Source organism: Chamaea fasciata, unplaced genomic scaffold (assembly GCF_029207755.1).
Source record: "Chamaea fasciata isolate MVZ Bird 193981 ecotype frontalis unplaced genomic scaffold, bChaFas1.0.hap1 SCAF_1, whole genome shotgun sequence".
NCBI lineage: Eukaryota > Metazoa > Chordata > Aves > Passeriformes > Sylviidae > Chamaea > Chamaea fasciata.
Window position 1 is genome coordinate 144,714,140 of NW_027094086.1, and position 26,512 is coordinate 144,740,651.

General features: G+C 39.2%; 1 protein-coding gene across 6 annotated transcripts in view; it reads right to left on the reverse strand.

The window, feature by feature from the left end:
- DNAJB6 (DnaJ heat shock protein family (Hsp40) member B6) overlaps positions 1-26,512 on the reverse strand; it is a 65,509-nt gene that overhangs the window by 27,327 nt on the left and 11,670 nt on the right. For all 6 annotated transcript variants that reach the window (XR_010723477.1, XM_066200748.1, XM_066200768.1 and 3 more), the window contains exons 4-8: positions 25,717-25,776; positions 25,248-25,358; positions 13,997-14,131; positions 13,092-13,236; positions 11,560-11,630 (exon numbers count right to left, since the gene is read on the reverse strand). Coding sequence is in view for 5 of the 6 variants with exons in the window: in XM_066200748.1 (XP_066056845.1) it covers positions 11,560-11,630; positions 13,092-13,236; positions 13,997-14,131; positions 25,248-25,358; positions 25,717-25,776 (522 nt within the window). In the remaining variant the exon portion in view is untranslated. The remainder of the gene's footprint in view (positions 1-11,559; positions 11,631-13,091; positions 13,237-13,996; positions 14,132-25,247; positions 25,359-25,716; positions 25,777-26,512) is intronic.

Consider the following 26,512-nt stretch of genomic DNA (forward strand, 5'->3'; position numbering starts at 1 on the left):
GGAACATGGCTACCACCCAACACTAACAATACTTACAATTCTCTTTTGAGCCTGGAAACAGTATCATCACTTTATACGCTCCTTCTGCAGAGATCCAGTGGGAGCAGGCAAGATTTTACCAAGAGAGCTTTGTGAGTTTTGGAAAGAGAAGGAGAGTTTGAAGATCAACATTAGTACCTCTTGGTGCACCCAGGAAGGCCATGTATCTCCCAGGAAGGCCACCCCAGGGTTGCCCATGCCCACCTTCTCCTCTCCTCACACACCTTTGAGATCTGCAGGATAAAGCACCAAGGACAGTAACAACCATTTCCATCTACAATCTCTGGGGCCAAAGCAGTAAAGGGGGGCTAGAATTTAAGAATTACCATAAAGGCAGAGAAGCTGGAGTGCTCCACATTCCAGAAGGGTGGAAAGCACACTGGAGTGCCCACTGGTTCTTGGTGGAGAGGTGAATGTGACCTGGGGAGGGCTGCACCCACCAAAACTGCACAACTGCACAACTTGACACCTGAAGTTGCCATAACCAGCTTCTGCTCAAAATCACCCAGCATAAAGATGTACCCTCATCTCCCGTCATTCTGCAACGGCAGTGAAAGCTTTATGGAAGAACATTTAAGTGACTCTCTGTCAGTGGGCTCACTGTATCATGGTATAAATATTTGAAAAACTAAAAACAAATATCAAAACTGCAGAGGTTTGAGCTGCGTAACTACAATTTTGTATTACTGGAAACCCGAAGTGCAGCATCCAGCAGAGCTACTCCACCTCCTCCTTGAACATCATCAAACCCAGAAGCTTCTCAGAAACATTTGCCATGAGTTTTACTAAGTGTGAAGGTGTCAAACTTCATTTACACAAAAGCATTTCTCCTCTTCCTTGCGAATCATCGTGCCTCCCTTTGCAGGGCTGGAATTGTCCTGAGGTCAGCACTGTGACAGGGAAAGGAAATCTGGAACAGATGCACAACAGGTAAGGCTGATGTTCGCCTAACATTTGTTATCATGCAAGTCAGTGACTGATAGAAAGAGTCCCAGATTTTGCACATTTGAGAACATTACAGCACTTTCCAATTAAAATTCTGACCTTGCTTGAACTGCTGGTATTGGATACAGCCTGGCATCTCTACAGAAACAATCTCCTTTTACAGTAATATTTAAAAATACTAAATAAAAGAATCACAAACTGTTTTTCTAAGGAGAAAGTTGCTTAGTCAAGACTGAATAGTGGACTGGAAACAGAACTGAAGCCAGAAGGGCAGCAACATTGCCTTCCAGCAGATGGAATCTGTTTGCAAAAGCCTTCATAGCACTGAATTCAACTGAGAAGATAAATCAATAAATAAAACCACGCTGCTGTAATAGCAATAAGCGGACATTGATGACAGTTCAGCTAGGACCTGAGTGTCCACATCTACCCCAGTTTCAACTGAAAATCTGGAGGACCTATATTTTAAGGAAAGATTAGCCAGAATTGTCGCAAAAATAGAAAACCCAAGAGGCTTTGACCTCTGTCAGCAATCTATCATCTAATCTACACGAAAGCTGCACTCTAAGTTGCCAGCTTGGCTCTGTGCCACTTACAGGCCCAAACTCAACACCAGAGACACTGACAACTTGAGTAATTTTGCTACCACACCCAGAAAACAACAGCGAGCTGAATCTAGAGGCCAGTGTGAACCAGGGGCTGGCTTTTGGTTTCAGGAGGAGCTGTGAGGCACAAGGCAAAATTCTCCCCCACGAACAGCTCTCGTAAAAGAACTTTCCACTATTGGAAACTATTCTGTGCAGGGCAACAAGCACCTCCCCTACAACAGAGCAACACGGGCATGCACTTGGCTTCATCATTTATTCCACGAAATGGGTTACCAGGGATGTAGTCATCACCCTCTATAAACATTTTGAGGGCAAAAGCATACATGTGATGGCAGAGCAAGTGCTGGAGGAGAGGGAAGAGTGGAAACCACGTAAGAGTAATCAATTAATCTTGTGTTCTCAATTTGGTTCATTAAGAAGAGCAGGGAGGTTTAAACACCTGTATCTTCTCAAAAAAATGTTTTATTTCCCTGAGCTGAGCTTCTTGTTTTTTAGGAGTGATTACAAGAAGCATCTTCTCAATTAGTCAGTGCATTAGAAGCCACTTAAAAGTCACTTTCTGTTCTGTGACACTTTTTGAGACAGTTATAGCTACTAATAAATAAATAAATTATTAACGGCTACAAACCTGCTATGAGAAATCTTCCGACAAATTACTCTACTTCCTTTTAACCTTTAACCAAAAGGACTTTCTTCCAATTCTTTCAGGCTAATACTTTCAATATAGATCAAAAGTAGGGCAATAGCAATGTTTCAAAAGTACTTTTGAAATTATTTAGACATGCCCCCCCCCTTGCAATAGATCCTGCAATTTAGATACTATGTAGTAGTAGCTGACATTGATATATAACATCTCTAAAATATAAATATGCATAGCAAAGTACGTATCATTTTCTTTTTACTCAACAGTGGTAAAAATCAATCATCGACTTGTCATTCTCTACCTGCTTCTCAAAAGAAAATGGTGTTTAGTCTACGAACACCTGGCAGTGACTCTGCCAGTGATGTAACAGGGCACTTGAGTTGGACAGCAAACAAAACTGCATTTTCCATCTCTGAAAAAGGTCCCACAAAGAATGCAACCCAAATCTTTTAAGTTCCTTGGAAAATATAGATAAAATTGATAGAATTGTTTTGCTTCGACAAGTTCCAGTTCTGGGATATTTAAAAACAATTCATTTTGAAGCCGTTTACTGCAGATGAACATTCAAGGTGTACCCTGGATACACACTTTGCAAACGACACAAATATTTCTGTCCGAGCCTCCTTTTAGGCCAGAGAAGGGCAGAGCAGTACAGCACGTACCATTGTTTGCTTTTCCATTAACAAGATTCCTTGTGTCACTACAGCTGGCTCTGTCCATGCTGGTGACTGGCAAAAGCCTTACAGTTTTTATTACTTGCTCAGAAAGGAGACTGCACAAAGGCTATTTTCAGGGCTGAATACTTAGATCTCAAAATATGATTCATTTGACCATTGAAGACTAATGTTCTGGAGTTCCAGTACTCTTCAAGCAGGAAAACCTTTCCCCAGGAAATCTGAAAGGACTGCAAGAGATACCAAGATTTTACCACTCAACAGCTTACATTTTAGTTTTGTTATGAATTATGTTTGTTCTTTATATGACCCAAATGCTGCTGAGTTACAATTCTAGAAGTTTGCTTTCCTCAAGTTCCCCTTGGAAATAAACCTAACAAACACAGTATATACCCCAAAAAAAAAAAAAAAAAAAGCATCCAGAGAGAGGATTTGCACACACATAAGCCCTGTAGGATACTTCCCTGGCTATTCTGTAGAACTGTTTTATCTGACACAATGCAGTCTTAGGCATTTAGCACACTACCAAAGGTGATTCCATTAACAAAAAGCCAGCTCTTTTCATCACAGTCACTTAAGAATTCAAAACACATTTATTGCTAGCCACATGAGATTTAACACAAGCTAAAAATAAAAAACTTTAGATCATTAAGACATTGCCCACATTCAAGAAAATTAACAGTTTACTTTGTAATGTGGATCTTTGCTGTATCATTACACTGATTAACAAGAGACCTCCTAATCTTCAACTCAGGCATTGGAATTAGGCTGCCTCAAGGTGTGCAGTCAGTAGCTGGTGAGAAGACAGGCCATACACAAGGGCTCACTGTATTGCAAATTCCTAATCTAATTCTCTGGCATAGTCATCATGGACCTTGCCCTGGTTCCTCCTCCTCCTCCTCCTCCTCCTCCTCCTCACTTAACTTCCAATTCATTCATTACAATAAAGCAACTTACCTGAACAGATCCAGAATGTCTTCTCCCACATGAAGTCCACTCTTGGCACCTACACATCCCAAACTGGATGCTTTAGGGCAATAGTCATCAGGCTGCCCCAGATGCACGTAGTGTTGGCTCCTCTCTTCCCAGCTGCCTGTTTCCTCGGTAGCTCCCGAGAGGCAAAGCATCCCCCAGTCTCAAAACCACAGTAAGGGAACGTGACCCGTGCATTAATGCCAGCACATCAGGAGGGAAGAAGCCAAGATACAGACCATGGAGGAGGGCTGGAACAACACTGTGCTCTATGGTGCATCTCACTCTGCACCCCAGGCTCCCCGAGCTTCAGCTACTTCTCTGTAAAGCCCAAGCACTCCCTTCTCACTAGGAGATATTTTTCAGAAAGCTGGTCTTTAAGACACTGAAAGCCAGAAAAACTACTGCTCTTGGCAGCTTCTTCCAACAGTTAATCATCCATGTGTTAAAAATGTATGTTTATCTTCTCATTTGAATTTGTCTGGCCTGATACAAATATTTATACTCTTCTTCCAAACAAGGCGACCTTTGATATGCACAGTTTTTTCTAACTGGTGTACACATTTTTTAGAATCAAAGTGGAATTTGGCACACCATCCTTAGGCTGCAGAAGCACCTCCCTTGCTTGTGCTGGCAGGGGAACAGCCTCCAGAGCAGCCCTGAGAACAGGCAGGGTTCACTGGAGAAGGAGACACAAACACCCACCACTTCTGCATTCACTGTGATAACTCGTGATCATGTTTTCCTGATGAGAAAGGCAAAAGCCAAATGAGGAGAAAAGTCCTTGATATTTATGTCAACAGCACAAAACAAGCTGCATTGTTTTCCTGCTTCTCCCTTACTGGTTTCAAGGACCTTAAGATTTGATGCTCTTCTCAGGGCTAAACCATCCAATCCCAGAAAAGAACAGAAGTAGCACTAGAGGTCTTTAATAAAATAAACATTTTGGTAGTTGTCCTAACTCTCAAGGTGAATGTCTTCCACCTCTTTGCAATTACTCAGGAGCTCAATCAAAAACTGAGGGCAGGCGGCTTGTGAACACTACTCCTGCTTGCAGGCAGTACCAGATACACCCAAAATAGCTCTCAGTGAATTTCTAGCCCTCTACTGCTCTCCTGAACACCTGGCTCCCACTTTGTGTAGAACAGATGAATAATGCCCTTTCATTATCAAAGTGCAGTACGTTTCGCGATAAGGACCTGACTGTACTTCCATAGGCACCCAGCAGTAAGAAATGAGATTAGCAGAGTAATTCTCAGGGGTGTCTGTGTGACTACTTAAAGAAGATGTCCAAATAAATCAAAGCACCAAAGTGCCTTCTGATGAGAGGCGATTACAGAAAGCCTGGCCAAAGTGCTCTGGAGACACAAGGCCTAGTCCTCTGGCTAAGAAATGCTGCAGGAAAGGCCGAGCCTTGGCCATGTGAGTTTTCTCCATTTTCCTTCAGAAATACTTTCACAGAGAAGTCTGAAACAATTTTAAAACATCCACAGCCTGGCTCCCCCAGGAAGGAGAACGAGAGAGACTGATACTGCAGAAGGCTCTTTCACAAAAGCAAAGTACAGCATTTCCATTGCTGAGCATGACAAATATCACAACAGGATGACAAATGCAGATTTAGTTTCTGTGAAGAGTAAAAGGCAGCCTCCAACTACACGTCTAGGAGAAAACTTTGCCAGGGGTGGCTATGGTGACAGTTATGCAAATCTGTGATAAATTACCAAGTTAATCTTACTCTATATATCAGTTACAAAGATTAACACAGACTTGACACGTATTTCTGAAGGGAAACTGGAAGATGGATGAGGCTGCCCAGCTTCTCTACCAGATGTCTCAAAGCCTCTACAGCCTTATGACTTCTTATTATTGGGAGGTAAACTCCCCTCCTGCACCACAATTCAATCAAGCTTGTGACTGGAACCAAGACAGAAGACTCCAGAGCTACTGCTTTGCATTTTCAGCTGGTTTAGTAACACCTTCATTTAGCAACTCCATTAAAGACATAGCCAAGCAATTCTCTTTTCTGGCCATCAGGAATATGCGTTCCACAACATGAATTCTATGACCAGTCACTCAGGCTGGATTCCTTTCTCATTCTAGTAACCCAAATAAATTTAAAAATAAGAAACAATGCAGGAAATTTCAAATTTGACTTTTAACAGTCAATAAAAAGGAGAAACTGAAGTGTTCTCGATGTACCATATTATCTGTTCTATCACGTAACAGACCAGGAACCGCACACGTTACTATTTAATCTCTCTCTAACATTCAGGTGAATGAAAGGATTCTGCTTTACTTTCACTGCTGGTAAACTAGCAGCTACAGGGTTTTGTTTTTTCTATTTTTATGAAATTCACTTGAAGTTGGTTACATTGCAAAGAAGAGCTAGAAGAGCCCTCATAAGAGATTCAGAGGCAAGGATAAGCTATAGGCCAAAGCCAAATTTTAAGAGTTATTACCAGAAGCCTCTAAAATGTACTTTCTTGACTGTCACTTTTAAGTGAGGTTCAAAAATTACTTATTTTTAGTGAGTTTAAAATTAACTCAATATGCTGCTAAGTTAACTACTGTAAAAGCCAGAGAAACTGAAGAGAATTCTATTTAACAGTGTCATTCTGATTAAATGTTTTACTTATCTTCTCCATTAAACATACTTTAATCGCCACCACATTTTGAAGATGACAACATCTCAAAGTCCTCCACTTCCTTTATTTAGCAGGTAATTAGCAGTCAGGCCATCAGAGCAATCTGCCTCACACCAGGACAGCCCAGCTTTCAGGCCTGGGCACTATCACCTCCAAACTCCTTCGTATCTTTTGGCCACAGCAGCATGACAGAGCATAGAGTACTCATGTGGGGTTTTGATTAACTTGCTACCAGCTGTTGTAAGTGAGATAACACCTAATGCAGCGCTGAGTCGGCCAGAACAGAGTTCTCAGAGAAGTTTCAATGAGTTTAAATCAGGACAGCTTGCAGAGGTTCAGGGTTACGGCTCTGATCATCACAGGATTTTAATTCTTTGGGGTTTTTTTAAATCTGACAGCAGGATCTCAAACATGAGGTTTATTATTTTGTGAATGTATGACCTATATAGCAGAGTATAAACCACTTTCAGCTCTAACCTTTCAGAACTGCACTTCACTCAACAACCAACTCTAGCCAAGGTTTTTTTTCAAAACCAAGCAGGAAACACACGAGAATCATAAATTCAAAGGTACAGTTTGTAACACTAACAACGTCAACATTCTTCATTCCAGCCCTAGTGCAATGTAAGGACCATTTCAGCATTTCAGGTGAAGATAAGAAGTTCTGTACCTATGACAACCACGTGAAGACAAATAACAACAGGAAAACCCAAACTGTGTTGAGTACTAGGCAAAGCAAGTCTGTGGTCACAATTCAGTGCTAAAGTAAACAAGCTCTGAGGGAGCAGACAGTGCAAACAAGCTTTCTTATGTTAAAAAAGGGAAAGTTTCAAAGTTTGGTTACTGCTGACTGCCAGATTACTGATGGCCATATTGCCACTAGCCCATGAGAATATCATTACTTAAAAATAAGCCTCAATACCAGAACATCCAAAAATCACAACCAAAGAGAAAGATTTTCCAAAAATACTAAGAAACACTTCCACAAAAAGGTTAACAAGTATTTTAAGTACTGAGCCCTTTTCAAAGGTTCTCTGACCACAAGCATCAAACAGCTGTAGCATTCATTCTGCAACACAACCACCTTCAGATGCACTATCCTGTTACAACCACAAATTAAACTCAGGCAAAGGAGGTATTAAGCTCACTTCTCAGAACAGAAGCATATTCAGGAACTCACATTTCCAAAAATAAAATTACAAAAATCTAACTTTATCACTGGACCATCCCACAGATGGTCTGAAACACAGCACAGCTAAATGCAAAAGACAAACCTCCGGTAACACCTAATGCCAAAACACTGAAGGAGTCAAGGAAACAGCATAACCAAACACAAATACTGAGAAGAGATACAAACCCTCTGGGCTTACAGATTATGGGTTTTTAAATCTTTCACAATCTTTTTTTCAGCATTCTAACTCAGCTCATCAATTAATCACAAGTTGAAACAGGATCCACCTTACAAATGCTACACACACATTCTCCGCAGAGCAGCTTTGTCACCTACACCACAAACCAACCCCTCTGACTCTCTGCAGAGAAGGCATTGTGAGAACTGAGCACTGCAGGAGTGCAGCCATTTTACAGTGTGAAGCATTCTAACACAAAATCCCAAACTCCTTCAGTAAAGCCAAGTGGAAGGGGTAGGTGCCATGCAATCAACAGAGAACCTGGGGTTAGTGTGCTGCACTGGAATTACTGCCATGCACAAGGGACCAGAAAGAGGTTGCACCAGGAGAAAGCATTACAAAGTTCTTGTATCCACCAATGAACTTTGAAGCAGAGCATGAAAGAGTAAATGACTCAGCAGGTTCAAAAACTCCATCTTGGTTTTTCCAGGAAGCTTAATTTAAATGGGATGGTGTCCCTAACCATTCAAAATTAATCTCTCATGTATGAAAAGATGGCACTTTTAATCCAAAAGCATCTGGTTGTGAAAAGCATCTCACTGTACATTTGTACCCAGCATCTGCTATCAAGAACTTTTTCTGTTATTATTTATTTTGTACTATTTTGGCCAAAATTGAAGTTTAAGGAAATGTGCTGTCCTTGAAGATCCATCACTTCTAATAAACAGGTCTTGTACATCCATGCAAATTACATATTAGAAAGGAACAAAATAAAAATTTTTTCAAAGGAACCTAACAAGTGGGTTTTCAGGAGAAAATAACAAAATTCAGAAGAAATTCTGAATATAACATGGAATGTGGATTTGTGTTTTCAAAAAGGAGCTGGATGCAAGAAGTTGCATCAAAAAAAAAAAAAGTGTTGGATGTGGTGTTATTTCAAAAGACACAATGAAAGAGATGGAGACTGTTAGATTTAGGTCAAGTGAATAATGACAGTTTTTTAAACCTGGAACTGGAATTGCTGGTCCAATGCTATATTTGGACCAAGACCCCATATCCAGTTCAACCACCAGCCTATGGAAACGCTGGTGTGTGGGTATCTCATTCCTGCAGGAATCCACTGCCAAATTCTGCCTTCTGCTGACTCATTCCTTGTGTTTTCCCAGTTTCTCTTTCTACCAAGGAAATGCAGCATTGCCATTTTAATGCTGCATTTTGGTCAGCTCTGACAAGCAGCTTCAGAGACCCAAAGGCAGAGCAGAGACTACCCAAAACACTAGATCTTGAGCACATTTAGTGTTAAAAAATTTCACTATAGAGCCCTGGTGTGACCTGTTTGTGTGTAACACTGTGAGAAGGACCACACTTTCCTAGGTAAGAAGATAAGCATGTGGGTACAGATTTGCCACCCTAACTGTGTTCTTAATTGGTAAAGTAATTTAAATGTTAAAGAAGATGACTTGGAATAAAACTAGAAGGCGAAGTTTGGCACTTTAATATAAAACCTATGGGTATCCAGAGGAAGGCATTCAAACTCAACTCCAGATTGTCCTAATTTTATTTGACTTGGTTAATCAATTTTAAAGCACTTTTTACAATTTACATAATTTAAAGGAGCACACTGCATCCTATAAATATAAATTAACATTTTTAATAACTCAAGACATCACAACAAAGCCAAATTTTGAAATAAATTTCATGTTTAGTTATCTGGATCAAGAAGTAACATACATGGGGAGGGAAAAAACAGCATTAACAAGAAAACACTGTTTAGTTCTAAACTAAGTTTGTGCTTCTACATCAAAAACACAACACGGAAGTAACAGGAACTTTGCAAAGAACTTGAAAAGGTATATAACTGCTTTAGTCCCAAAACCAAAGTACATATTTATTTTTTTCTTCTACATGTTATTTTTTTCAGTTCTATCAAATTAGCATTAATGGTAGAGGGACAAAAGTACAATACACTAACTTTACTGCAAATACGAATTCTGTTGTAGCAGTTTGTTAGCTTGGTTTGGCTTAAGTCGAAATGGTTTTCCTGCATGAGAAACAAGAGCATATCTTTTCAATGTATTTAGTAATCAACACATTTGTTAGTACAAAGCAGATGGTGTTCAGCAAGAAGGCATTAGGTGATCATTTGAAAACACCGTGCTTTTTTTTTTTTTTTTTTTTTTTCTTTTTTAATACTAAGCCACTCTGAAGAGTTTTGTGAAGGCCAGATGTTCAAAGCTGGTACACAGATGAAAAGTGCACATCCATGATCTATGCATGGAACTATCCAGGACCTGGCAGGTGTTAACATACACCATTAGTTACCTGCATGCTTTCTTTGTGACACACCAAAACCAAACCATCTTTCACTAAACTTTGAAAATCTGGTCTTAGCTACAAATGAACACTTTACTTCACTCCATTATTTTAACAAAGGGCATTAATCCATCTTTTGATTTTTGGTTGAGGACTAAAAATAAGAGTGAGATATCATAATCCTAATAATTTTGTCCAAATCTTCAAAGCAATTATTATTTGTTCTCAAAATAGCAAAAAATCTCGTAATTCTCAAAGTCTTTTTGTAATTATTAAATGTTAAATAAATAAATTTATCAAATGTATATTTATATTTATTACAGATTATTTTTTGAAGCAAATCTCAGAATAACTTTAGAAAACATTTTAAAATAGAGCTGCTTTAGGCCTAGACCTAAAATAATTACATATTAGGGCAAAAGATGGAGTTAGAGAGTCAGCTTCTGAATGCTTCTTAAAAATAGGTGCTTCAAATACAGGTTTAGAAATGGAATTAAAAATCATGTTTTCAGTCAAACTGAAGAAAACATCTGCAAAGAAAAAAGGCCCTCATCCTTAAGACTGAAGAAAAAGATGGTAAGGAAAAAAAAAAAGCACCGTTTTCCCAAGTTGCCCAAATCACACACAGACACAGGAAGGTTACAAATGCCATTCATGAAAGAATGCACCACAAACATCAGCATTTATTCATTTTGAATTTTTTTTTTTTAGCAAATGACAAAAGACTCAGCTCACTGGCTTCACTTTTGTTTACCTTTTGCTTACATTACACATTTAAACATTTGTCGAAACTTACTAAAGTTGTCTGCATTCATGCACAACTAGAAAACATCCTTAATTTATTTAAACCAGAAATGCATTACCAGAAATGTATTAACATTGTTCACTACTAAACATTTAAAATAAAAAAAAAAAAAAAAAAGTTGAAATTATTAAAAAGGTTATCCTGGAACTGTTAACTTCACAGCAGACTTGAACTACTAATTGGCTCACATTTCAAATTGGAAAAAGCAAGATTCATGCTAGTGTTAGTGTACATCTCGCCCTAGCACTACTGAAGGATCATGGTTCACCTTGATCACAGATAAGAAAAGAAAAGTGCATACAGAAGTTTACAACAATTTTAAGGACAAAAAATGGTCCAATTGATGTGGTCCCAACAATTAACTCAAAAGTCTATGACAAATATGAGCTTCTGTGAGCTACTTATACTACTTAAGATTGAGTACGGATATACAGAAAGTTGAATTCGTTTGAAATCTTCAAAAAATGTTCCTGTCAATCCTCAAATGGTGGCTGTTAGAGCTTAAAATTTCTGTTAAATGCGTGCGTTGAATTACTTGTTATCCAAGCGTAGCAGCTGCTCCTTACCATTTATTGTTAGCGACCTTAACTGGCCATCTTCTTCAACTTCTACTCTCTCTCGTCCATTCTCAAAAATCCTGCAGGACAAAAACACCATGAGCCATTTTAGAGCACCTCAGGCAGTTTTAAACACGCACCAGACCTCGGGTTTAGGTAACAAACTGTAAGGGAGCACCACCTGCTTAATGCAACTGTACTTGGCAAGCTTTGGTATTTACCAGCGCCAGAGCTGCCACCAGTAACCATCTGCATTTCCCCACTGCTTAGTCAGGAAAATTGCCTTTTGCAAGCTGGAATCCTCCAGCATGTAGAGTTCACAGTTACAGCTGCCACCTCATACATTGTCACAGTTGTGCTCACACTACACACTCTTATCTAGGCCTAAATGCCTTAACAGATCAACTGCACAATCCTGACATTGCATTTAGTCCCTACCCACTCGTTAAATGTATGATATTCTAGATCCAATCACAGTTTTGCACACAGTGCAGTCTTTAATCCACTTAAATTTGATCAGAGCAAGTAATCTGTAGACCTACTACACACCAACTTTATGACCAGCCTGCATGTTACAAAATTCAAGTATTCCTGATTGAAAAGAGAGATTATTAAAGAGCTTTTGAGTTTTCAGATTTTTCTGGAATACACTCACAGAAAAATATCATGACCACACCAGCATGTGATCCAGAGGCTGTTTTTAAGTGGTCAGGATGATAGGAGCTCTCCAGTACAACAGCTCACAGAAGAACCTTGCACTTACAAGTATGGGACACAAGTTAACAAACAAAAAAATTCATCCTCCTTTGCTTTTCCGCAATTTTTTTTAAGTAATGAAATTACATTTAACTACTTGTTCAGTGCTCCTATAGTGATCATAGCATTCCATACAGGTTTTTCTGTAGCTAACTAAGACTTGGATTTCCCAAATGCAATGATTTCCCCATCACAAGCATGAAAGGGAGAGAAAGTACACTGTGTACAGGACTTGAAAATTCACTTTCCAACAAACAGGCACATTTTTATCCAAAGTAGGCTTTGGTTGCTTGTTTCACTTAACAGATAGAAAAAAGTTACTAGAAAGACTTCACTTCACTGCCTAGGAAAGCACATTAAGCAGATGCCAGGGAAAATTCTTTCATACCATCTGCAAAACTAAAATTTTTCCCAATTCCCAGTTAAAAGCTTCAAAATCAGTAGACACCAAGCACACTTTCCTTCCAAGAAGTTCAAGGCAAGGACCATAATAAAAGGTGCAGCACTGAACAGGAGGTTCTGAAGCCTAAAAGAGCTCCAGCTACAGCATTAAGTACCTCAACAATGCCAAGAAGAAACAGATAACCCAATAAAGTATTTCAAAATGTTTTTAAGCATTCAGAGAAATCCAAGTAATACGATGAACATAATAACAAAAGTAAAAAACCATACAAATGTGTATCACTGTATGTGTGCATGCAGAGATACAGTATATTTATATACATGTAACTATAGGTATGTAAGTCTCTACATACAGTTTCATATAAATATATTTATACACTCACCTCTTTGTAGTAATTTTTCTGCCATTAACTATTTTAGTTGAGGTTGATACTGATTTGAAGTTTCCCATTCCACTGCCACCAAATGACGTAGAGGAGAACGATGAAGTAAGGCCTCCATGTCCCAGTGAGCCAAACGAAGTAAAACCTATTGAAAAAGAGGGCACTTGAATAAAATGTAATTTTGCATGACTGTGGGATCCAAATTTACCATCCACTCAGACTACATCCTATTTTCAGGAAGCCCTCAGCTGGTTGCATCACACAGCATCAGTGACTAGATAGCATTAACACCAGCATGAGAATAAAACCACAGCTCCAGCCCCATCCATTTCTCTCATATGGACCCACAGTTCAAGTTCCAAATGCACAGCACCCTCCAAAAACCATTTGTCAACTCCTCCCCTGAAAAGGCATTCAGCCTTTATCCATGCTCTGCACTCAGGGGAAAGCCAGCAACTCTAATGAATCTGATCATCAGCTTTAGTGCAGATGTTGGGATGCCCCGAGCTGGCAGACAGAACAAGTCCTATATCAGTAACATCCCAATCAAAACCCCAAATGGGGTTTAGGCATGTATTTTTCAGGACCTGTAATAAAAGCCATCACACTCCTGAAAGCAAAGAGAACAAAAGAATTCTAAAGCCATAGAGAAACTGTAGCACCAAAATAAAGAAAACAGAAAGTTCTATTTCTTAGAGATCTGTTCACTCTGTATGAACTTTCAGGTAGTCCAAATACTCTAACTAGGGCTTTATTTACATTTACACCTTACAGAGAGCAGCTTAATTAGAAAATATATTTATATTTATCAGTCACAAGACTGGCTGAATGGAGAAGCCAGCTTATTATACTGCAATCCTTTGTGAGCCAAAACTGCATTCTTTCTTGAGTATTATGATATTTACCTGTGTCAAATGGAGAGAAACCACTTCCAAAAGCAGGGAATCCACCAAAGGCAGAGAAAAATGATCCTCCACCACCTCTGTTTCTGCTTCCCCTTGGACCCCGCCTGCCTCCAAAGAAGTCCTCAAAAGGGTCTTCTACAAAACAGAAGACAACATTTAAGAGGTCAGTATTACTGAATGATTCTGTATTTAATCATTAGGGATCCTTTATTTAAAAAAAAAAAAAAAAAACAAACAAAAAAACAAAAACAAAACAAAACAAAAACCCCACATTTTTCGTTAACAGATAATATTCTTCCTTTGAGATATATGAGGCTACTGAACTAAGACTCCCCCCAAAGGTAATTCCTTGCTCCTTCTGGTCTGAACTCTGCTTGCTTCTGGACCTAAAAATAATTTTATATTTAAAAACTAGTTGATTTCCTTATTTTACCTGTTTAGCACTAAAAACTAGTAAACCTAATAGAAAATATTGCATACAGGTACCTGAACTTTCCAGTTTATTTCTATTAAAGATTTATTGAGGATCACCATGATCCAAAAAGCAACTTCCAGATAGGTTGTATTAATTATTGAAATCTAAAAACAGCAGCCAGGGATTGGTGACTCATAATCCTAAAGTGTTCCAAGTGTTTAATTTAGCACTTGCCACATTAGATACTCCAAACACGTATTCTGATGCACATTTAGCAGCAAAGTATGAAGGTTTACACACAGTGTCCCAAAGAGGCATTCAGGCTGTACCAAGCAGGAGGGAGAGGGCAAAAATAGAGAAAGGGGAGCATGGATAAAATGTTATTTCAAATTCAAGTTCCACTGCTATGTCATTCAGAACAGCTATTGTTCCATCCCCACCAGGAAGACAATAGCCTCTTTCCAAAAAGGAAAAAAAAAAAAAAAAGATGGGGGAGGTGTCGGGCCATGGGGTACAACGCCAGCACCTATACAAGCAGTCTTTATTTACTAGAATTATCAGAAAACCGCTTTTTTCTAATTCTCTCTAGACAAAGTACAACGGAAAAAAATTACAATCATAAACCAGAAAGTCAATAAACATAATACTTGCATTAAAATCAGAAAAGTTTAGAAATTAACTACTCCCTTCATCAATCACAACTCTCCCAGAGTGAGTGTTACAGAGAACACCAATGATTTTACCAAGTTTTGCACATAGAGACTCAGTATTGAAAGCTCAGAATAATCTTTTAATGAAAAATGCAGAACCTGGTGATAGCAGCAATAAAGGTATGAAAGGAAGGAAACTGTGACTGACTGACTGACTGCTTGACTGTTCAGAACTACAGCTGACAAAGAGAAGGTCAGAAATGCAGTATTTGTTCCATTTCTGGTACCTCCACAAAAATCCAAGCTGATTTGTGATAAATCACCAAGTTAATGCAATATGCATTATGCATCATTAAGTAATCAATATGATAATAAAAATATATAAGTTACCATCTGATTTACGTGCAATTACTTACATGTGAAACATCACAATGTATTTATGCTGAGTAAGGGCAGCTGCTACAAAATACCTCTACCACTCCCCTAACCTCCATAGTTTTTGAGTAGAACAACACAGGACCAAATTTTCATCTTACATGGGCTGGCAAGCAAGAATTTTTTCTACCTCGGACACTTTTTGTTTTGTAGCTTCTTTTTTTCCCCCCATGTAAAGGAAGTTTTCCTCAATATAAAGATGACCTGTTAGTACCTTTATAGACATTAACCAACACTTGAGTGTGGAAATATGGGAATTATTATAATTTCCAAAACAAGCACAATGTCCATTTTTAAAAAAGGCCAGTTTTGTCAGTCTAGCATATCAAGTACAACCGCTGCAGTTAATTGTTTTGTAGTCCAATTTATTCTCACAGGAATGACTCATAGGTTAGTTATGAAGGTCATTCACTCACGTGTACAAATGATCTATACTATATTACTCCCACTGTTAAGCTTTCTATTTATAATCCAAATTTTCTCGTTACCTGGAGTTTGAATAAAAACAAAACAACCTATCATCTAAGCTTTGAGTTTTTAATCTCCCACAGTGTATCAGCCTATTCTGCAAGTGAATCTCTCCTCCTTGGCACAACCGCTGCAGAAACAAAAGTTATTGCAGGGAAGATCATGGACTCTCCTAGAGATCCCTGAAACCACCCCAGCTTCTCAGTGGAATATTGCCACACCAAAGCCTCATCAAGGCTTGCCATGCCTTATCAGCCTGCCCAGCAAAGGAAGAGGTCAGCACTTGGTATCAGCACGTGCTCAAACGTCAGGTGATGGCTGTCAGCAGCCCTGGGAACAATCCTGCAGAGCTCTTCCTCTAATTCTCTCAAGGCAGAGCAGCCACTCTTCCTGCACTGTGGAATGCTCAGCAAGATGGATTGTGATGAGACAGGAAAGGGGGCAGGATCTGTCAGAGGAACTACTCCTTTATGATTCTGACAGCCAAGCACAGCAAGCAGAAGAAAAAAGAAACCGAAAACATTGAGAGAAGGCAACAGGAGACTGCTGCACTATAATTTGTTGTATCTACCAAAATACACATTAATAGAGCAACCTCGCAGCTACTCAGACCCTGTTTATGCTTTTGCTCCCTAAATCAGGATGATTAATAGCACCACTCAGCAAAATAATAACATTTCAGCTCTGTAAGTCTATTTTAGCAGAACCTTTCCATCCCTGATAACCTTTTCACAAAAAAGGCCTTTTCCAAACAGTTCAAATGCAGGGTGTTGGGGTTTTTTAAATGATTCCGCTTATTATAGTCATTTTTGACACTTCAAGTCCGTTTTTTAATGAATGTGAGCAGCATATCAGATTAAGAAAACTAAGCAGCAAAGAGAAAAGAAAAAAAAATACCAAAAAAAGTCAAGGCCTTTCTAAAAAGGGGGAAATACTATATAAATACAACTTCCAAGCTTCAGAAAATCAAAATGTTAATCCAGTGATACTTAAGAGTATTACTAAGTACTGTTTGGAGATGAATTCAGCATGTTATAATCTCGGTATTACCAGAAGCTTATGGGAGGACAGAGTATTAGATTCAGTTTCAATAAAAATGTTGAATGCAAAATTTGTGGTGCTGTCATAATAGCAAAGATCAAGAGAGAAAAAAAGGTGAGAAACCTCAAGAAAGCCAGTGAGATAGACTTCTTATCTATCAACAACAGCAGATGACGTGAAACATTTTGGAAAAAGGCCAATGCTTCAGCAAAGAACTCATGGTAGCCCATTACCAAAACACCAGGCAAAATGACAGACTTCAGGACTCTTGCTGTTACTAGGTAGGAAGACTGAAGCTACAGAAGCCAAAGAGTTAACGTGGAGATTGCAACACAAAACCCCCAGCCACACAGAAGATTGTACACTAACAAACATGTCTGAAAATAATTGCATTGGAGGTAATGTTTCCAGGAAAATTTACTTTCTTTAGAAAAGTCATTGCTAATTCAAATGCAACAACTGTCTTGTTCCTCTGTTTTCCTTGTAAAACATTAAACCTGCAAACCATGGAATATCACCTTGCTTTTCTGTTGTCACAGGGAAAGAATTTCACTTCTAAACAGGTCAAATAACAACAACTACTGTAATAAATATCTCACTGTAGCTCAAAATAAGGCAGGTCATGATCTCTCCACTCTGAGAAGTCCCCAGCTGTAACACAGAAACAGGATTTTTTCTCTTTCAGCTCACGGCAGAATACTACTTAAAAGATGTGATTGTTTTCCTTTCCTGCCTTGTGATCATGGAACCAAGTAAGTTGCACTAATACACTGATCCAAAAGAAAACACTGAGTTGTTACTTTCTATTGCACCCAAGAGCTAATCTCTTTCAGCACTGAAAGACTGGTGTATGGGAAAAAAAAAATGGGCAGGAAAGCACCATAAAACAGGGAGGATGAAAGGAGGCAAACATCACAATTTGAAGCAGCCCACAATGCAGTTAAAACTCGAAATTCATTATAGCAATCTAAGGCACCAGCTGAAATTACAATACATGATTAACTACAAGTGTCCCATTTCCTATGGCAGTCACCTCCACCAAGACCCTGTATTCTGGCTGCTGCTGGGGGAACTAGATCAGGAATTGATGTGCTGAAAAAAGATCTCCAGCTAAAAGCAAGTTCAGCCACATCAATTCTTTGCTAGAGGTCACAGCGTGGAACTGTGCTGGTTACAAGGTCGGCAGCAGCAGAAGTGCCCAAGGTCAAAGGCAGCACAGGAAGATTCTTTCAGTCACAGAAAGATGCTATTGCTGACCGAGTGTTGAGCACATTCCACTGCAATGGCATCATTCACTTCCAAAAATCAAAGGTGTTGAGATAAATGGTGAGCTGTCAGCAAATGCTCTCCCATGCATGTACTGCCACAGTCAGAGATGTCGATAAAATCTTTTCAGGACAGCGTGCAAAGGGAATTGCCCTGTCCAAGCAGGGCCACTGCTCAGGCCCCACTCACTGAACCACCTCCCCAACCAGTGAACCTTCTTTCCTTTATTCTCTGCCACCAGAGCCCCACCACTGCCTCTGCCAGAACACGACACCTGAGCCGAGTGCTCCTATTGCAGATGCAGGAGGGTGGCATTCACTGCAGCACAGGATAACGAAGGATAAAGGATAGTGTGCAGCCCGTACGGAAGGGCACAGCCACACCCAATGGCATCCAGCATTGCTGCAGTGAGCAAAGGCTGCCTGCTCCATCCTTTTATCTCAGAAGCATCCTGGAATGACTTTGTAAGTCCTCCCAGAAGAGACTCAAAGGCAGGTCTGAACAATGTGTTTATGCAAAGGGCTACAGATACAATACCTACAATACAATGGAATTCTTGGAGTAGTGTTTTCTACCTTGTATCCTATCTGAAAAAAAAAGTTTCAAAGATGCAAGTTTGCAGTAAACACACACAGAACCTCATGCTACAGGTCTGGAGAGCGCTCAGGCACTAAAAAACATACCATCAGAACAGGAGGGGCCACAGAAACCTGTAGGCACCTATGCATGGAAATACTGTCTTCCTTAGAAAGTAAGCAAACTTTTGATGTCTCTTACTCAGGGGAGACACTAAGATGTTGTTGCAAGCACTGTAGTTGCTTCACCTGCCTAATGTTTCAGCATGATCTTTGTAATTGTTCACTTTCATAAATTACATGTCAAACAGATGTTTGCCCCACTCATTTACTAAATTGTCAGAAGAAACATTTGGAAGTCCTTCTAACAATATACAGCAGAGATCTTGGGATTTGTTATTTTCTAGAAAAGGAGACCTATAACATCACCTTTGAATGTCATCTATCTGGTAATTACAGAGGTGCTTGAGTACAGTAATCAGCATTTCATACTTATCAAGTAAATGTTCAAATGTTCAGGCACAACTTAAAAATGGAGGAAACTTCCATTATCTCTGTATGACCTGCTCTCCTTAGGCAGTGCTCAGCATTTGTGCTCTGACCAATTTAACCAGCTACCTGTCCAAGGAAACCAAATCAAACCATCTTTTTGGGGACTAACAACCACAACTGGACTGGGATTACGAAGACAAACTTTGGCTAGTATGCTATCAAACAGTTCCTCAATCTATCTAATGGGACATTAGACAGACTAAAGTTTTAAGATGGACACAAGAATTTGGAGCAAGGCCTCCTCCCTTCAGCAGGGGTAACCATGTATTAGTTTGGCCATGGAGCCACAGCACTACCTACTCCTGTCTGATAATGCTGTCTGGGTGAGACAATTCTGTATTTCAAAAACCCTCTTCAAACCTATCAAGTCATTTCTGAAAAAATCATAGTGAGATTTGGACCGTTCATAGGATAATTATGATCTAAGACTGGTGGTTATGAAATAAAACTGTACATTCATACCAAACCAATGAATACATATGCAAATCTGTGAGCACTGCATAAATTGCACCAAAAGCAGCAAATTTACGTCAACAAAAAGATTAATTACCAAAAAGACACTGCTGTTCAAGACAGCTTTAACTGAAAGCCACCTCCATTTTCACTTTTGATAACCCATTTTACTAACAAATACATTTTGCATTAGAACATTTAAACAATCAATTATCAGAAATGGGACAGCATGTGAATTAAATCCATGATCTGATTCTTATGGGAATCTTTTGCCACAGCAAGACAACTTTCTGTCCTTGAGACAAATAGTTTGATGATGCTGCCCAATCAGGAAAAACATCCTAAAACATGTATCATGTAGAGTTTGCAATGATTACTGCACATAAAATTTCCTCTCTTTTGTCAGGTTAAAACTCTTTTGCCTGGATACTAAAAGTAACTCACTGTACTTTTCCAGAACAGTCCTGCTTCTTATTATGTAATCAGTATTACAGTAGTCAATCTGAAGTAATTCTGACCTTTGATAGAACCAAATTACATACCAGATAACTAGCTAGCTGACATTCTTTGTGAAAAATAATTGTATCTAACTAGCTGTATGAAGGTGTTAAGTTTCATTTTACCTTTCATTTCCAAGAGTATAGATTTTGAAATATATAAACCAGGTAACCAGAATTCTCAAGGGAAAACTCCACAGAATCCCTATGGGGGATGCATCAGATTAAAGCACATTGTGAATGCATTAAAGTACATTGTGAATTCTACCTCACAATCTAAAAAAATATTTAAGACATTTATTACCATCTCCAAATGCACAGTGAGAAAATGAATATGTTTAGGAACCACAGCAAAACTGTCAAGACTACAATCAATGCTTAAAGAGATCCCACAAACAGATTTCTCTTGGGATACCAAAGTGTAGAGGGGGCATCCACCACAAGCAATTTATCATGTCACATTAGTAGCATATTCTACCAGCGAGAGAAGCTGAGTTCCTTTTGGGATTCATTTAACTGCACATACAGGCAACTGGAAGCAGTTTGAAGTGCCCTAAACCACCCTGTCAAGCTTGTAGGCACTGCTGCTAGAGAATACTGGTCTGCTGTAGGCCCTGAGTTGTATTTCCTAGCCCATATACAAATTACTGGGACACCATTGATACATCTGGAGACAGTCGGGATGGTTTAGGGTGTGTATGCAGCTTCAAATCTAGAAAAAAAAACAATTAGCTCCTTAAGGAGTTTCCGTTTGGTAATGTTATGATCTTGTTATACCAACTCCATCTTTCACAGTAACTCCTTCACTGATGACACCTTCCAACACAGAACCCAATCTTGAAGTGAGAATCTGAAAAGCCTCTTAACCAAAACCAAACCAATTCTTTAACAGCCCAGCCTACACCAAAGCACATCAATTTCTGCTCCTCAGCCTGAAGCAGCAGTCTGTTATCAATACACCTCCATTACCAGTGGTAACACCGGGATTCTACCCTCCTGTGAAGTGTTAAAGTACAGAAGAAAAAAGGTTCTTGAAAAATTTACAAGTAAAATACAAGTAAGACACAAGAAGGAACACAAACCACACCAAGGCAAGCACCACATATAAATGGAGTAGGATATAGCTGAAGTATAAAAGTTTAAGTATACTGACAGTGAGTTCCAATGTCAAAGAATGGTCAGAGAGGCAGAGGTGTATGGGACAGACTGAACACCAGATCACCAGACACTGCTTTGCCACAGCAGTACTTTGCCATCACTGCTTTACCAAGGCAGTATTTGCAATGCAAAGTGTAGTGCTGCACAGGAAGCACCAACTTTTCTTCCTGTCACAAGGATCACCACCCATCCGTATGTCAGAGGCTAAAAACTATCCCTAGGAGAGCTCACCAGGAATACACGCTCTGCTGTAACCACATGTCACAAAAAGCAAGCCCGCAAATCTCAGAGTAAGAGTTAAGCATCTGTCATAGGACCAGATCAAGTTTTAAAAAGTACTTGCCTTCATGCACCCCTACAAAGAACTATGAAGAATTTGCCTGAAAAAAAACCAGTGAAAATAAACTGTGACTGTCTCCAGCGCAACACACAGCACATAACATTAACTTTGCTCCATTTGGAGTGCTCAGAGCTGTCTCCAACAGTATTACAGATTTTCGTTTGAAAAGTCTGAAGGGACTCATCATTTTAAAACGGCCACAGAAGCCTTCATACATTTCCCACTTTTCTAGAGATGAATAAAGATACCTCTGTTTATAAAGAAAGTTTTCTGTAACTGCAAGAGCAGTGCAGTATAGCTCAGTAGAGTTGAACAGACTCAATTCATAGCACAATTTCAGAAATTCTTCACATCCATAAATTTACAGGAATTATGCATATGAATGCTGCTCTTTACATACTCAATGACAATCAGGATATAGAGAGTCCCACCTGCATTCTGTGGGCTTCACTACATGCCACTTCAAACTGTATAAAAAGTACGAATGTTTCAAAGTATTTATTCAATTTCATCTTTGATTCCACCAGTGCACATTTTTAGAAAACATTATCTCAGTCCTTATTTAGTAGCTTAGAATATCATTATAACTTGAGTAGCTCCTTAAGTTACTAGCTCCACAGAAAACTCATCAACAAGTTGAAAACTCCTCATTTTTACAAAATAAATTCTCTTATTATTCAGGACAGAGCTGTTCCACTAGTGTTTCAACACAGCAGAACGTACATGGGCTGCAGTTTACCAGTACAAACATTCATGCTATACACACCATTTCTACTGCTTGCTTTTGGAATTATAAAATGCACTACATTCAGCTGAAAGCACATATATTTTTATGTTGTACTATCCTGAAACATTCATGTATGTGCAAAAGCAAATTCAAAAACTTTTTACACAAATTTGTGAAAAAAAAAAAAAAATGCTTGGAGTCACAATTACCCATGTTAGAGAACGTCTTAAACATCTTAAAGGGAAAAAAAAATAAGTGCTCACTTTGAAACCTTCTGACTAGAAAAATTTCAAGAGCTTATGCTCAAAATCCAAAGCTTAACTGAGGGTTTTAGGCCTCTGGTCACTGACACTGCAACTATCCTCATAAAGCACAGAGGCAGCTTAGGATCGATTAGCTTTCATTAATTGGAGTGCACATAACACTGCTGACACTGCCAGAGCCTCGGCAAGAAGCAGAGCCTGTGCTCAGTACTCCTCTCTTCAAGCTGACAAAGACAGCCATTAATACATGAAGTAGATAACCTGCTTTTGAATAAATAAATAAACAAATCCGGGTATTAAGCAGACAGATAATGTCTCTCCAGGTCACTAGAGCAGAGGTGTGTTGTTAAATTAACCAGTGCCCGAAGGCAAGATGAATCACTGCCTCTACAGGAGGGGCTGCTGCAGTATCCCATGGGAACACTGGCAGCAGTGGTACCTCCATTTGATAAGCTGGGTAGCTCTGTGCACTGTGCTGTACAGCCTTCCTTCTAAGGAACCCAAAAGGCAGGGCCTCAGCTTTCTTTAAGCCTATTATTTATTTAACAGCAGAACTACACTTCAAGGCCTTAAGGTTAATCACGAATACTGACATTTTCAGAGACAGCAAGTTAAGTCTTCTGCTAATGTTAATGAAGTAAATACAATCAAAGTCAAACAGAGTCTGTGTCAGTCTCCCACCAGTAGCAAGAACATCTCACCTATACAATTTACTATAAAGATATTTGATTCAGAACCGGCTGTTTTGTTTAACAGATCATCAACCAAAACATAAACAAAAGAACAGAACACTCACTCCCTCCCAGCTCCTCCACACTGGCTTCCTATTCAACATCTTGCTCATATTTTTCCAGGTTTTCTACCACACAATCACAAAGCAACTGAGTTGGACAGGGGCCTCTAGAGCTCATCTAGTCCTGTCCCCTGCTCAAACAGGATCAAGTGGAGTGGGATTTCCAGGACCACTCCAGATGCCTTCTGGCCATCTCCAAACATGGAGATTCCACCACCTCTCTGGACAACCAGCTCCGACACTGCTGCCCTCACAATACACTTGTGCTACCTTAAGTTCAGGCAGAGACTCCTGTGGTTCCATTTGTGATCATTACCTCTGATCTCTCCATTCCCTTCCCAATGCATTCATGAGACTCTCACCCTGAGCCTTCTCTATACTGAACAATTCCAGCAATTCTCTCAACCTGTTCCTCATGTGAGAGAAGCTCCTGTAATTATATTAGTGGCCTTTCACTGGACTCTATCCAGCAGCTCTTTCTTTTACTCTGGAGCCCAGAAGAGGACCCAGTAATCCAGATGTGTCCTAACCAGTGCTGAGATCACTCATTTAAACTGAAATCCTTGTCCAGTACTTCCTAAAATTCTTATTCTACTGCAGACAGTGAAGAAGTTGCATCTACCCAGTTCAGAGCCCATTTCACTCATCAATATTTTGCTGGATGCTTCTTCCAATCTTCCCTTTCCTACTTTCAGCTGATTTCACATTGGATCCAATTGCACAATTCAGGTGCATATCTTCTACCAGATTCTTCCTCTAGCTATTCCTCTAATTCATCAACTAGCATTCTCCTGCATTCAACCCCTAGCCCTTCAGCCCCTTTTCTAATCCTTCATTAGTCATCTAACAGCTGATGATCCTAAAATAGCAAACCAGAGAAAGATATAATTAAAATCTGAACTGAATTACCCCTTAATGCTGCCAAAGATAATAAATTACTTTTAAAAATATTAAAACATTTACAGACTTTAATACAGAGGTAAATCAATACCTACTGAACAGGAAGAAAGCTTGGTGTTTCAAGTACACCTCTTGTAGTTTTCAGTATGTAACTCTCTCACAGTAAATACTGAACACAGGAACTGTCCTGCTTTATAGGTCAGAATTTTGCCGAGTTGAACATTCACAGAGAGATTGCATAAGAATCCCAGCACCTCTGAAAAGACCTTCACTAGAGCAAGCAACATCACAAGGCAGAAGACCTTCAGCATGCGGGTAGTAAGATTACATAGACAACTTTTATCACATATTGCTTCCTAAATGGAGAATTCAGGCCTCAAGAACTATTTTACTTGCATCTCTAGGAGCTCTATACCCCAAACAAACAAGTGACATGAATTTGGGAGTGTGTCTAGATTATGTATGCAACTGTTCCTATTCTCATAGAAGAAAATCAGTCCTGCTAGGACACAAGTTCATGCTGAGAGTTATGGTGTAACCATTATAGTTAAGTTGTCCAAATCAGAAGCTCTACAAGTTTTATTTTCACATTTATTTACAGATCAAAAGAGAGAAATCCAACAGACCGAACTAGCCTGCTCAAATTCTCAAGAGGAAATTCCAGTATGCACTTCTTCTGTTGATAGATACTCATAACTAAAACCAGGGGATCACTTACCGAAGAAGTCAAATGAAAAGGGGTCCCTTCCACCAAAAAACTCCCTGAAGACATCATCTGGGTTGCGGAATGTAAATCCAAAATCAAATGGATTATCATGATGATTTCCACCTGAAAAAAAGAAAAAAGCGACATTTCAGTTACCTTCACATATTCTTACAAATAAGAAAGTTCAGGCCTATAGGGTACTTGAATCATCTAAAACCAGAAATTATTTCCAAAATTTCTCTTTCAGATATCATTCAACTTAAGTATACACATTACTTCATTACTTTTTACAATCATTTCTCTGTTTTCGGATAACACTAATACCATTCATAGTAACTAGAAAAACTGTAAAACAACTGTAATCTCAATTTTCAAGACACTGAATTTTAGGCCTTAGTACAAGCATTTCCAAACTCCTGACTTGAAAAAAAAAAATCTACAGAAAATAGAGAAAGCAAAGAACTGCAGGTTGTCAACATACCTCCACCTCCATTTATTAGGCCTTCTTTTCCGTATCTGTCATAGATGTCACGTTTTTTAGCTACAAGGAGAAGTTGTACATCATGTCAGTAAACAGGTTTGTTAGTTTTGTGAAAAAATAAAAACACTTAACTGATATTCTCAGATAAGCATCTTCTCAAAGCTAGTTTATTTAAGGAAATTCTGGCCTTTAACAAGGACTGCCAAAGCAATTTAGTTCACAAAGAACCGTTACTGAACTTCAAACTTATTACCATTAAGTTGTAGAAGGTCTGGCCCTGATGTATGAGAAAAAGTTTGGTTTAAGGACAAACTTCACACAGAGGTTTGCCTGTAAGAAAAATATGGCAATTTTCTTCCTTGGACAGCTACCATGAAAAGCTTTAAGGCTGTGAAGGACCTCTGGACTTCAACCTGCTCCTCCATGCAAGTCTAATCATGAAATTGGTCACACCCTGCCTGAATAAAGCCGTGATCACATCAATTTCCAAGGTAAGATTCTACAGGCTCTCTGGAAAACAGTTCCAGTGCTCAAGCAGTCCCTTCCTTCTATCCCACCTGCAAACCCTGACCATTGTCTCTTTTCCTTTTATTGCACAAAATTGAGCCCATTGTGGTGGGAGTTATGAGAACGGAAAACCAGTGTTTACATGAGTGACTCCAAAACCCCTAAAATTAATTATAACCACTTCTGCTAGCTTCATAATGGAGAATGAAGTGATGTTCCAAAACGCCATGGAAGGATGTGACTCAAACTGCTCGCTCTCTATTATTTTAGAAGGCATGGAATGACTATT